The sequence below is a fragment of the Notamacropus eugenii genome, chromosome 2, assembly GCF_028372415.1.
Source record: "Notamacropus eugenii isolate mMacEug1 chromosome 2, mMacEug1.pri_v2, whole genome shotgun sequence".
Classification (NCBI taxonomy): Eukaryota; Metazoa; Chordata; class Mammalia; order Diprotodontia; family Macropodidae; genus Notamacropus; species Notamacropus eugenii.
Genome location: NC_092873.1, coordinates 140,275,665 through 140,290,061, shown reverse-complemented (window position 1 = coordinate 140,290,061; position 14,397 = coordinate 140,275,665). Strand labels below are relative to the sequence as shown.

The 14,397-nt window shown below is 35.8% G+C and overlaps 1 protein-coding gene across 2 annotated transcripts in view; it reads right to left on the bottom strand.

Moving 5' to 3' along the window:
• Positions 1-434: 434 nt before the first annotated feature.
• OGFRL1 (opioid growth factor receptor like 1) overlaps positions 435-14,397 on the bottom strand; it is a 30,409-nt gene continuing 16,446 nt past the window's right edge. For both annotated transcript variants that reach the window (XM_072642587.1, XM_072642586.1), the window contains exon 7: positions 435-6,243. In XM_072642587.1, coding sequence (XP_072498688.1) covers positions 5,484-6,243 — 760 coding nt within the window. In that variant the 3' untranslated portion in view covers positions 435-5,483. The remainder of the gene's footprint in view (positions 6,244-14,397) is intronic.

The window sequence follows — 14,397 nt, the reverse complement described above, 5'->3', positions numbered from 1 at the left end:
CTTCCACTTCTATTTTTAAAGCACCTGAATCCTTTTATTGAATTTTTTAAAACTACAATAGGACTGCCAAAATAACTTCTGACTCAGAAGCAAAAAAAAAAAAAAAATTATAGGGCAATGTATTTCCCAGAGAATAATTATTTACATGCAATTTTAATTTGTATAACAAGAATCAAGTTGATCTCAGTATACTATACAATGAAAAGATGGTGACCAACTGCTTATCATATATATAGTATAAGAACAGACATTCACTTCAAATGAACTGAAACCATGTTGTATTACATAGAATGAAATGTATATATGAAATCTTCAGTTTTAATGGGATGATTTTAACACACACATTTTCAGCATCTTGTATATACTCTACTAAAATAAATAATGCTTATCAAAAAAAAAAAAAAAGAGTCAATAAGCCAGAAAGAAAACAGAGATATTAGTATTTCTTTTATTAGTAGTATTATCATTATCTTGGAAAGCAGGACTCAGTCATGCAATCATAATTTGTCAAAGCAGTTATGAAAGTAGTTTTTAGATGCCTTGAACAATTTCTTAGAGTCAAACTTCTAACATGTTAGTCAAAAGGGCTTTCCTTTCCTAGTTCTCTGTACCATTTACATCAGCAGGTACAAAGATGTGATATTTCATATTTATCTAAGATAGCTGTTAAAAGCTAAAAATAAAATATACCAATTAATAGAAAGCAAAAATAGTTTGTAACACACTAAATAGCTTATGCTTTTTATTCCAAACACTTTCCCCAAAGCATCATATTTATTTAATTTTATGGAAAATACATCTAATTCCCCTTTCCCTCTTTGGATGAATGCAAGGCTCACCAAGAGGCCATTTCTCCAAAAGAAAAAAAAAAGGAACAGTAACTTGCATGGAAACCAATTTCATTCATGATATTAAACATTATAATGTTTAATATCATGATATGGTTTCTTACAATTTTTTTAAAGAAATGAAAGTGTCAGCTTCTTGATGATAACTGCTTACACTATGTAAGGCACATCTGGAAACCTCTAGGAATACTTTTATATAAGCAAATCATCCCTAGTTTCAATCATTTGTGATTTTTAAAAACATGGAATATTCCTGTACACATTTTGCTGAGTAGGTGGGATATTCAGAATTGGGAAAAAACAGGCAGACAAAACCTCACTGTCACCCAAGAAATTACCCACACAAATCAGTTAGTGCAATAAGCAGTATAGAACTATAAGTTGAAAGAAGAATGAGTAAATAAACATATGCTCCCTTGTTTTGGGGTCCCCAGATTTTTTGTGTTTCACTGACAGTCATCTTTCTCTACAACCACAACTGCAGTCTCAAATATTAGTCATCCTAGTTTTAATGAGTTTCCAAGGTGGCATCCTGGATCTACCTCCTTGGTTGAACTTTATATATTACTGTGTTTATAGCTTCTTCTACCACAGTATTTAGATCCTGCTTTGGTAGGAGAAGCAGAATTTTAGCCTGGACACTGCCTAATGACTGTATCTGTTTTCAAACATGGAGAGGTATTATTCCTACAACCAAGTAGGAACTTCCCCCTAAGACAAGAAAGTCCTAATAAATCATCTGCAGGTACAGTAAGCAACCAAAATGCAAAACAGAATGGTTCATATTGTCCTTTCTTTCTGGAGTAGGAAGGAATACTTGAAAATGTCTTAAAATGTGGTATCTGGTTTGCTAGACTGAGTTACTGGGGATTAGATAAGTCAATTATTACAATATGTCAACTTAGCAAAATTTGATTTTAAAGAAACACACTAAATTATCTTTTATCAACTTAGATATTAATATGAAGCTTTTCTTTACTAAATTTATTAAAGCAATCTATACATAATATGCTACACGTAATTTCTATTCCCACTCACTCTCCAAAAAATTAGACAGCTATTCAGAAAAAAGTTAAAGAAAAACACGTTATTTCTTCTCAACAAAATCTGAATCTATGAGGACTAATACAAAACTTAAGTGAAAGCCTCCCTACTTGGCAAAAAGGTGGTTTAGAACCTCCTTCATGATTGGTCTGTGGTAACAGGGTATGTTTTCTTCCATACCTAAAAGAAAAGTGCCCTCAAAATATGAATTGAAAACAGAGTTAAAGTATTTTTTCAAAGTGCATAATAAGATGCTTGATTAACAGAAAACTGACATTTCCACTTAAATTTCTAATTTAATTCCCTGGAGTTTTTTTTATGGGAACAATCACCAAAATGGTATGGTGAATGGCAGAACTGTTTAGTGGTATAGATTTTTTTCATTTCCAGTACAAAAAAAGTGAAATGGCAAATTGTCACAAATGTTCTAGAATAATCCATGCAGCACTACATCTATTTGCCACAAAATATAAGTTACCATTATATCAATATCTGACTGCATATCCTTGTAGCCTCAGGTACAGGATAAGGACTATATATCACAAAGGCTCAATAATGTTCCTGGCACTTTAGACATGCTTCACTAGATTTTTTGGTAATAATAGCTTTTCAATATGACTTAGTAATCACAATAGTTGTGTGTATGTGTATTTTAATAGGAGATGACAAAACCAGACCTACAGGGCTGATTCCTGTTTCAAATAACACAGAAATGCATTTCTGCAGACCTTATAAAACAACCTACTAAATTCACAGAGTATTCTTGATAGAAAAACAATATTTGGCACTTTGTGCAGCTGCAAAAAAGGATGGTATTCTCTCACTAACCTTTATTCTCCTTTCAAAAATCCTCTTTTACCTTAACTACATGTTTCAAAAAGCCTTCTAGTGTGAGGAAGACCAGAATCCATGTGGAAGAAACTCAGTTTTCTCTGTAGGACTATGTATTATTAGAAAATTTCATGAAACAAGTTAGACAAGATCATATACAAGAAAAGGAACTCTTAATTAGAAAAATATTTTTAAAGAGTAATGGACAGTGCTGGACTTGGAATTAGGAGAGACTTAGACCTGAATCCTGCCTCTGATATTTTCTACCTTTGTGACTATGGACAAGTCATTGATTCTCTAGGAGTTTTTTTCTTCTTCTATAAAATGGGAATAATCATACCTGTAGTTACCTAATTCACTAGGCTGTTGTTGGGACCAAATGAGATAATATGGTGTAAAGCGCCATATAAATGTCAGCTATTGTTACTGCAGTGGACAGTGGACAGTGTGGAGTGTGTTTCCACCTCTGAGTTATGATATACCATAATTACTTTTATGCTCTATTATAAATTATTATTTAATAACTTTGCTCTGATTACTAATAATAGCTGTTTACTTAATACTCTGAGAACACAGCTATGAACAGTGAGTACAGAAACACGTCTAAAATGCAAAGGTACATTCAACAACTGAATAAACTGTTATTTTTAATAAGCTCTTAAAGATTATTCATCATCAATACTGCCCTTGTTTTACATATCATCAAACAAACAACCAAATGTGGGAGCCTCTCCTCTCCCCCAACTCACATCACACAGCATTTATGAGGTACCCACAATGGCATGGTGCTATGCGACACACCACACCTTATTCTACATATTTCCTGCATAGAATCAAGAAAGGGATATGTAAAAGCTCAATATAACCATAGAACCATTGCATAACATAAAAGAAAGCAAAAATAGGCACTTGACAAAATTTAAAGTAATAAAATAGTCAAAATGATACTTATTGTCATGACATAAAGAGTCATCCAGAAAATGATGACATCATTCATTGATATGGGATTTCATTTCATGTAAAAATTCACAATTAAACTTCAAAAAACAATCAAACATTATAATAGTATCAGACATATCTCTAATAGCCTATTGACCTTGGGAGTTAGGTGGGAAGCAATCAATGACTGTTTGTTTTCTAAGACCACCAAAATATAACTGAAAGAAAGTAGAACAACAAAAACACATGCAGTAGAATTCAAAATAGTACATAATAAAACATTTTTTGGATTCATAAATGCCCCAGCAAAAATAAAAAGTAATGCAAAATAAGGAAAACAACTTTCCAAAAGAAATGAAACAAAAATACTGTATCTACTGATAAGAGTAAGTTCAAGGTGCATGCTTTAAAATTCTTACTAAAGTCATGGCGATTCTCCCTTTTCTACTCACAATTTCTACAAATAACTCAAAAATAAATCAGACAGATTTTTGAAAGTTTAGATACATTTATTTACTAAAATGAAAAACCTACTTCAGTGACTGCCTGTGGTATGGGGATTACCCTTAGGTCTTCAAAGGCTATGCAAGTGTAGGTCAATCTCTGGCAGATCTTTGAAGGCAAGTTTGAAAGCTTCACATATGGCCATGTATATTTGTGTATCTGTTATGTGACAACCAGCCTAAGTTTGGAGAAGCTTATCACCAGAATGTTGGCCATCATGATTTTTTTTTTTACTCTATGGCAACACATGTAACCATCTAATAAGGTCTGCAGTCTGCATTGATGGCATAAATGGCTGCAGAGATAAATCTTGGATAGTCTGGTGTCCTGAATTCCAACTACATTTAAACCAAGTGTAATGAATTTCAACCTTTGTTTCCAATTTCAAAGCTTGACACTTTGGAAAGGGGAATCACACAGTTCTTTTTCATCATATAGAGGACCACATCAATGTATCAATCTTATAAGGCACCTTATAGAGATATCTGTGTTTATACTGTTAAATGCCTTGCAAAGGAAAACAGGTTTCACGACTTTGTTTTTAAGAATTAAAAAAAAAAACCTTCCCTCTTTTCATTCTTCATATCTTCAGTTTTTCTGTATACACATAATTATCTGAAAGACACAGGATCAACATCTAAAAGCAAATACAAAGTCCTCAGAAATAATGTTTCTCTGTGTCTTTGGCATCAAAATTTATATTAAGTGCTTAGCTCAGTAAAACATAGCGATGATTTGCTTAAGAGAAAATCTCCAGAATTTAAAGTTACACTCCAGCCAACACTATTTCAAATTCAAGCTGAAGGTCAGCATAATCCTTTATATGGGAAGTTCTTAATGCTGCCTGGCAACTTATCTTATCAATTTATAAAGATTTAAAAAGTGGGATTTAGGCATATCAGGGTGACTAAACCAAGAATATCCTTTTCATTTTGAAGAGTTTCAAAATAAGCTTTTTTTGAGGTACTCCCCAAAGACCAAATTGCTTTTGGAATACCTCTGAGAAGACCAGAGATCTCTACTTTCTATTACTTTAAAGAAACTAAGAATGAAGCAGTGTGACACAACACAACAGAAATGTTTTGTTTTTCCCTGTAAAGAATGCAATCTATCCTAAAAGGAACTATTTCTAGGTCAAACACAGTTGTTTCAAGGTATGTTATTTTAAAGCTATTATAAACTGTATACAAAACTGAATTTGAAAACTCAGAGCCTAAAAGCATTATCTGATGCATCTGGTCTTAAGACTTCCAAAATGAAAACAACAATAAAAATTGTTTACAACAGGAGTCACAAGCAGATGTCTAGGTCCCAGTTTTAGAATTTGACCTCATCTTTGTTCTTTGGGATGGGTTCTACAGTAGTTTTTTCCTTACCTAAATCATTCTGTGTGTTTTCTGAACAGTTACTAGACTTGCTATCCTCAGAGGAACCTTTCCTTTTAACTCCTGAATTTTCAGACTCCAGGCTCTGACATTCACTGTCCTCACCTTTTTCGAGAGAAGCAGCATTCTCTTTTTTATCTAAGAGATTATTAATAGTTTTTTCTGGCTTAGAATCTGGACTTTCAGCACTGCTGTCCTTTTCACTATTTCCCGGCTTGGCAGCTTCATTACCAGCCTCCATTCCAGGCCGATCTGCATTTTCTCCATTTTCTTTCAATTCTCCCTTATTTTCTTCAGCTGCTTTGCTACTTAAATGAACAGCTGTGGGGTTATTCTTAGACTCCTTGGATTTTTTGTGCATAGAAGATTGAACATTGTGACCAGAGACAGGAGATGTAGGGGTCTTTGCTGCTTTGCTTCCTTCAGGTTTTTGTTTTTTAGCAGGTCCCCAAATAAAATGATCTGGCGGAATGTAATGTTGCTGAGCAAACCGGAGGAGTTTCCGTCTTTCTCTTCTGTCTCTGATAGTATAAACAAAATATTCCAAAGCACTCTGCTTGATATTTGGAAGAGTGTTCTCTACCAGAGCCTCTTGAAGAATAAATTTCACAAGAGGGGATTTAAAATGTTCATATCCGAGCTCACCAAGGCTTTTCAAAATCCGGGTAATTCTTAAGTAGTTGTGCTGAGACCTGGAAGAGATTATTAAACAACAATCAGGAAAAAAAAGCAGATGGAAAAAACAGGGAACTAGAAAAGATTTATGGACAAGTAAGAAGGTAAAATGTCATGTTACCTTTAAATAAGAAAGGACCCTTGAAGGAAAGAATAAATTAAGGTCTTTTATTTAGGCTAACATAAAAAACAACATGGAATCGTAGGTAGTGAGTCTTCAGGCCACCCTCTGACACGTAGGGACTAATCAGTCACTTAACCTCTCAATGCTCTCAGCAACTTTCTGAGACTCTTAAATGGCAGAAGTTTCACTGATGGAGTTTCCTCACCTGAAAGTTTCCTATCCCATTGAAGTCACTGGTCCTTATTCCTACAAGGCTAAAAGTCATAGATTTAGAGCTAGAAGAGGTCCTCATCCCTTCAATTGCAGATGAGGAAACTGATGCCCAGAGAAATTGTGATTTGCCCAAGGTCACTCAGTATTTGAGCTATGATGCAATCCTAGGTCCTCTGACTCCAGAACCAACATCCTTTTCCCTATAACATGCTACAGAGCCTTGATGTCAAAATATATTAGCCGATTTGTGCGAAAATCAAACGAGTCTCTACAACACAAACACATTCTTTGTTTAATGCTTTCTATTAGAAAAACATACAGAATAAGAATTATTCCCAGTGACGTTGGAGGAATCAATATTTCTTTGTTAAGTAATCTGACAATCAATAGTAAAACTAACCACTTAATTGTAAAAACACTACTGTTTTTGTAATTGTGATTCATATAAGCAATTGGAAAAGAATGAAGAAAAAAATCACTTTATTTTACTTTGTGAGTAATTCTAACTGGTTAGAAAAGAAAACAATTAAAAAGAAAAAAGGACCACCTTATTTGCATCTGCTGCAAATCCAGTGACCTTATTATTTTCTTCTATTCCATGGCATTCTCTCAAGTTTCTACAAAGACTAGCAGTCACCACTATCTGTCACATCCCAAAGACTGCTCCCATTTCAAAATCTAATATCTTTCTATAACTAAGCACACACAGCCTTAAGACTGCATTTAAATACCTCAGCATGCTTCTTCCAGGCTCCCAAATGCTGTCTTATCTATACTCTACCTCCCTATTCAATCCAATCCCTACATTGTATTCCTCATGGTTTTTACTCTAATAGTGTTTTCCAACTGTTTCAATCAGTGCTTCTGCACCCAACTATATTTAGGGAAACCCTGATGTTTCATTTGATATGAATAATGGTTCTCTAAGATTAATTCTGTTGAACCATTTAGAAACAATCAAACCCAAATCACTGTGGCTCTCATTGATGGGCCAATAATAGTTCCCATTCCAAGCCCCACCTGGTCATTGTTTATCCCCCTTCCCACCCACCCACTGCCCTACCCCTCCCTGCCCCCTCTCCTGCAAAGCTCAGAGTGAATGTAAATAGCAACTGTTTCTGTTTTGGCCAGAAACCCTGAGGGTCTTCCCCTCCAAGACTGATTTTTTTTCTCTGACTAGGTAAAAGAGGCCATTGTTTGCCTCATTCCTTACCTAGCCTTAATCACTGAATGGGTGTTGCCTCAGTCAAACTGAGACCTGTTAAAGACCTTAGTTTAAAAAGGCCAAGGTCTCCCACTGCCTCCAGGGCCATCTCCAGTCATTGATCAATATCTTGCTACCAAGTCCAGATGGTTTAGGAGGAAAAAGTGAAACTGGTGGCTTCGCACAGCCCTTCCTCGCTTAAATCTAATTCACTTGCAAGTCATGGCATCACCTTCCTGATGAAATGGCCGTCTTATAGAACAAAGCGCAAACTACAACAACGTGCCAAGAAAGTCCTAGGAATTTTTTAAAAATTACAATCCCCACCTTCAGAGTTCATGATCTAATGGGGGAGATATGCAAACCATTATATACAAAGATGGATAGATAGACAGACAGGCAGACAGGCAGACAAGCAGGCAGGTAGGCAGGCAGACAGACAGACAGAGACAGACAGACAGACAGACAGATAGATAGATAGATAGATAGATAGATAGATGTAACCTGAAGGTAATCCCAGGGTATAGTGGGGGAAGCACTAGCATTCAGAACCAGGAAACACTTCTTGCAGAAGATGATATTTTAACTGTGACTTGAAGGAAATCAGGAGATAGGAATAAGCCAAGAGCATATTCCAACCAAAAGACAGAGTAAGTAAAAATGTAGAGTTGGGAGATGGATTGTCTAATGCAAGAAACAGCAATACCACTGGATTGCAGACACATGGAGTTGGAATAAGGTATAAGAAGACAGGGGATCATATGTCCCCAGAAAGACTATTCCAAGCTTTGGGACCTTTTCTCCTTCTCTCCTACTCCAGCCACATTTTTAACTCCTGCCATAGTTCCAAAAAGACCAATATTCTTGACAGTCAAGAGAAGTCTTTTTTTCTAACTTGTACTCTTTCTACCTCTCTATGCTACTTAACATAGCTCAAACCTACAAGTGGGAAAAGGGCAGGCACTGGGATGAATGTTATAACTCTTGAAGAAATATATCAGAAAACAATAGTGACTGTTCTGGATTTCCATTTCACTGTGAATACTGAGTCTCAGCATTAGTAAAAACCAAGGGGTGGGGTAAGAGGAGGGAATTCTGAGAATGGTAATACTCTTTCATACCTAATAGTGAAAACATGTCTGAAACCTTAAATAGATTTGACTGTCAGAATCATACTTGATGTCCCTGATTTGGTCCAAGAGCTATGTCAAAGGATTTTTTTAAACAAAGAAATAAGTAGATGTGAATGGAATTTGTTTTACTTTTTTAATGGGCACTCTGCCACTTGCTTTATACTTGTACATTTTCCAATCCTTTTCAAATAGTGTGCATTAATATTCCCGGAGCACTACTAAACTAAAAGGGTATCATGCCTTTCTGCCTTCCATAATGCAAAGCCAGTGACAATTGTATGGTCTTTGATTTAAGTGCATCTAGCTTAATTTGTTGAAAGGCAAGTAGAATTTGCTTGCAAAGAAGTTAACAACACAGCAATCATTTATACGTGGTCATAACACTTACGAGCAAAATATAAGCTCTATGAGGGTAAGAAAGTTTTGATGTTTGTTTTTGTATCCCCCGTGCATTTTACAGAGCCTGGCACATAGGAAATAATAAATTCTTACTGAATTGAAGTAAAGTGAATAATGGAAAATCAATGGAACTTTGAGGAATAAACCAAATTAAGGGTATTTTTATAAAGCTGAAGCTCAAATGGTGTGGGGCAGGTTGTAACTTGATTCTGATATCTCACAAAGTTATGTTCTTCACTGCACTTAATAGCTAACAGTTTGGCAAAAATGAAGAAAGCACTTCCGCAACTCAGCTGTTGGTACACATTTGTTCTCCCATACCTCAGGTGCTAAGTCAAAATTCAAACATATGAATGAGTTTTAGTTGGGAAAGTATGTGATAGAAAAAAATGATTTTCAAATTGATGTTGGCTCTCTAGGATCATTATGGGATTGACTGAGAGCTGTAAAAAGTCCCTAAAGTTCATCTAGTCCAATACCCTCATTTCATAGATGAGAAAAATTATGGCCAGAGAGTTTGACCCATTAAGTGATCCTAAGTTTTTAGGATCCTATATCTAGAGCTGGAAGCTTCTTCAGAAACCATCTATTCCAACCTCTTCATTTTACAGAAGAGGAAATATGTCATAAGAAATTAATTGACATGTCCAAAGGCATATAAGTGGTGAGTAAGAGATCCAGAATCAGAACCTATTTAAAATTTACCACTTTTCTCACTATACATGTTTAGATCCCTCCTCTCCTAGACTATTCATCACCTCTTTTGCTTAAGTATTTCAAGTACAGTTTTTTCCTTATCTGAAACACTGTGACTTCCTTATGCTCTGTGAGAGGTCACAACCAAAATTAATTGCCATATGGTTGCCAAGCTTCTGATGATGTGTCTACAACCTTACCTTGGCTGATTTTTGAATAACAAGCATATAATGCATGCTTCTAATTTTTCCATTTTCATAGGACTTTCACTTTTGAAGCAGAACTTTTATAAACCTATAGTCACCTTCATGCCATGCTACATGAGTAGGCTAAGTGAAGTTCTTTTATATAGGGATAATGATACCCACCCCCTGTCACACAGGTATGATGTTACCTGCTCCATCTTTTCCAGAGCTTTTAGAGGAGATGGGTTCAAATCTTACCTCTTACACTACCTGTGTGACCATGTAGAGTAAGGGAGTGGCAAACACTTTTAGTTCTAGATCTAAGATTCTAATAACTGATATTTATAAAGTCTTTCAAAACTTTTAAAACACTGTACCTATCCTCTCATTTGATACTCAAAACAACCCTCAGAGTTAGGTACCACAGCTATTATTAACTCAATTCCCCAAACATTCCCCAAATGGGGAAACTCAAGTTTAGAGAGATGGACAGGTGATTTCTCTATAGTAGTAGCCTGTACTAAGTTGCAGTTCAGGGATTCAAACCCTTCCTCTTAAGTCAATCCTTTTTCCAAAACCACAATATGTTCCAAATCTAGCACTTTTACATCATGCTACTTCTTAGGTAAGTATAAAAAAGCATAGGGAATGAAAGCAAAGGAGAAATCCAAATGAAAATTTTTCTCGGAACATCTGAAATGAGAAAAAACAATTTCAGTTTGGGTGGAAGAAGGCTGGCCAAGTACTAGCCAAGTGAGTAAAGAGTTTGAATATGAGACGTTAGTAAAAATTCACAGGAATTGGCAAGTGATTTACATGTAGAGCATCAGGTTGAAGGATGAGTCAAAGTGTCCCTAAAGCTCTGAACCTGGTGACTTAGAGTAGTGGTACCATCAATGAAATGGGGAAGTTTTGAGAAGGGACAGAAGTTTTCATGGGGGGAGGAGAGGCTGGAGGAGGCTGAAAACAGTTAAAGTTTAGGACAGGTTTAGCTTAAGATACCAATGAGACATCCAAGTAAAATATCCAGCAGGTAGTTGGGAATATGGGACTGTAATTCAATAAGGAAATCAGAGTAAGATGTATACACTAGAAAGCCATTTGCATTGTAATATGTCATAGGAGTTGATGAGAAGGCCCAGGCAAGAGCCTGGAAGGAACTTGACACTTAGGTGGCGGGAAATGAATGATGGACTGATGGAAACTGAGAAGGAACAGTTTAGATACTCAGGAGAGGCTGGATACAAGTATGCTAGAGAAACAAGAAAGGAGAGAAGGGGCTGGTCAACAATGTCAAATTCTAAAACGTCAAGATCAAAAAGGATAAGAATTGAGAAAAGACTTTGTAATTTAGCCATTAAACAATTGCCAGCAGCCTCTATGGAAATATGCTGAGTAGAAACCAAGCTGCACAGGGTTGGGGAATGAATGAGTAGAGGCAGACACCACATACAATTCTTATCAAGTAAGGTGAAGGCAAATATAACACAACAGCCTGAGGGCATAGAAAGGTTAAGTGAAGGGTTGTTTTTTCACCCTTATTGTATTGTTGTTCTAAAAATGGGGAAGATTTAGGTATATATAAGATAGCAGGGAAGAATCTCATAGTTTAGGAGAAACATGAAAAGAGAAAGAGTGATATGATTAATGGAGCAAGTGCATAAAGTGGATGGGCAGTTATATGGTCATGGGCTCAAATATATCAACTAGTTTTGGAAGGAAGAAGCATCACCTTATCCTCTGAGACTGAAACAAAAAGGATAGGATATTCAACAGTATAAAGACCTTTTAAGGAATGGGTAGGAAAAATGAAAATGTTCAATACAGATGATTTGGGTTCTATCAGTTAAGTAAGAAAAAAGATCATTTACTGAAAGCAACAGATGTAGGGATGACATTTGGAACATGAGGAGAAAAAAAGGATTGAGAAAAGTCACTGTGTAGAGTATAGCAGAAAGGCAATGAGAGAGAGGAATAAAACGATGACCATATAGTGGTAAAGATTCAATCTATTTTGGACCAGCTCAGAATTGTTTCATGACATCCTCTAAAAGCATTCTACTGCCAGCTAATACCTGGAATGACATTATAGAATGTATTTTTTTTTCCTTTAAAATGTGTACCTCACTTTCTATAGGACTTGATACGCTTTATAAAGTAGAACACAATATGAGATAATGTATTTAAAGACAAAACAGAACAAAGTACATCTAAAGGAAGCAAAGGGCATAGAAGCTTTCATGCACCTGAATTGAGCAGAATAAAATATTAGAACAATAAAATTAGTCCTAAATTTTCTGCCAGGTAAATAAAAAAATATTGAGCTATATAGATTTTTGGCAATAGAAAGCATATGAATTATCTAAAGAGAGAAAATTTCTCTTCAAACTAAAGCAGGAATTTATTATGTGGGATCTTTTGTCCTAGTATAAAGGATACTGAGCAAACAATATCTTAACTACAATTTTTAAAAAATCTTTTCAACTAAACGACTCTCCTACCAACCCTCTCCACAACGGCAGAGAAGTAACATGAAATTAGACCTCACTTAATGACATTTCTACATGGGGCTTTGCCGGTTTAGTCCAGATACTTTGCTATCTGATGTTCTAACATTGTAGGGAAAGATCTGGATGAATGGGTAATTAGTATGGCTATTAGACAGACTGACTCTCTCTCTCTCTCTCTCTCTCTCTCTCTCTCTCTCTCTCTCTCTCTCACACACACACACACACACACACACACACACACACACACACACACACACACTAGCTGTCTTAAATGAGCTCTGAACAAATGCAGAATTTCATTCAACTCACAGATTAACTAATATATTTTATAAGAGTTAAAAATCTACCCAGAAGCAAGGAAATCAGTGAGGCATTTTCTTGGATTGAATTAAATTGAACTGAGGCATGACCCACTTTTACAAACCATATGTTTACCAGTTAAAATGACAGATAGTCTATCAGCCAACAAACATTTATTAAGCACTTACTATGTACCAGGCCCTGTGATTGGCACTGGGGAGACAAAGAAAATTAGTGAAATGGCCCCTGGCCTGAATTCACATAGATAGATCAAGTATTTGTCAGGTTTTTACTACATTCTAGGCACTGTACTAAACAATAAGAATATAAATACAAGCAAATACAACAGCCCCTCCCCTCAAGAAACTTATTTTGAAAAATGGAAGATGATACGTAACAGGATACTGAAACTCAGGGGGAACCCAAACGAGAGAAGGAAGAGATGGTAAGATGTCCTAGAAGTGGCATGGAGGGATTAGATCCCAAGGTAAAGCAAAAGTTCACCTCTCAGACCCAGAAGACCCAATAAGAGTCCAAGATTCTTGTAGATATGGTCAGAGAATAGGGCCATAATGGGGATTTAGCCAGGAAGTAAGCTCCTTCAAAGAGCTTACATCTGTTCTACTGGTGTATGCATATGTATCACACACACACACACAAATATATATATATATATGTATATACACACATATATACACATATATTTATATATGACACAAACACACCATATGTATATATATACATGTATATGCATGTGTGCAGCTATATATATTGTGTACGTATATACACATATACAAAACAAAGGTAGCATGGGGTAGTGGATAGAGAGTTAATTGTCCAGAAAACCAGGGTTCAAGTTCTGCCTCTGACCCATACTGGGCAAGTCACCTAACCTCTCAACACTCTAGGTAATTCTCTAGGGCTATAAATAGCAGAGAAGATGCCAACCTAAAATGGTAGTTTCCTTATCCATTTGGGTCCAGAACCCATTTCTAGCCTATACAAAATTAATAAAAGGTCATTTTTGGACAGATAATACCCACCAGCTAAGGGGACCAGGAAAAATTTCATGTAGAAGGTGACATTTGTGGCTGAGTCTTAAAGGAAACTAGAGATTCTAAATATGAGAGTGGTAAGGAGGGAGTATATTACAGATATGCGGGATAGCTAGTCCGGAGACACAAAGATGGAAATGGAATGTCAGGGGAATAACAACACTGAGTCGGTTGTGAGAGTCACCTTACACCATCTTGATCTGTTGAATCATCAACCTAAACTTTGTTTTCAAAGGTCAAAAGCACCAAAAACCAACTCTCTATACCTGCATGGTACTATTCATGTTTTAAATTATCTATAGCAAGTCATTTAACAACAGTTGACTTCTCCCTGATACCTAGCAAGTTTCTA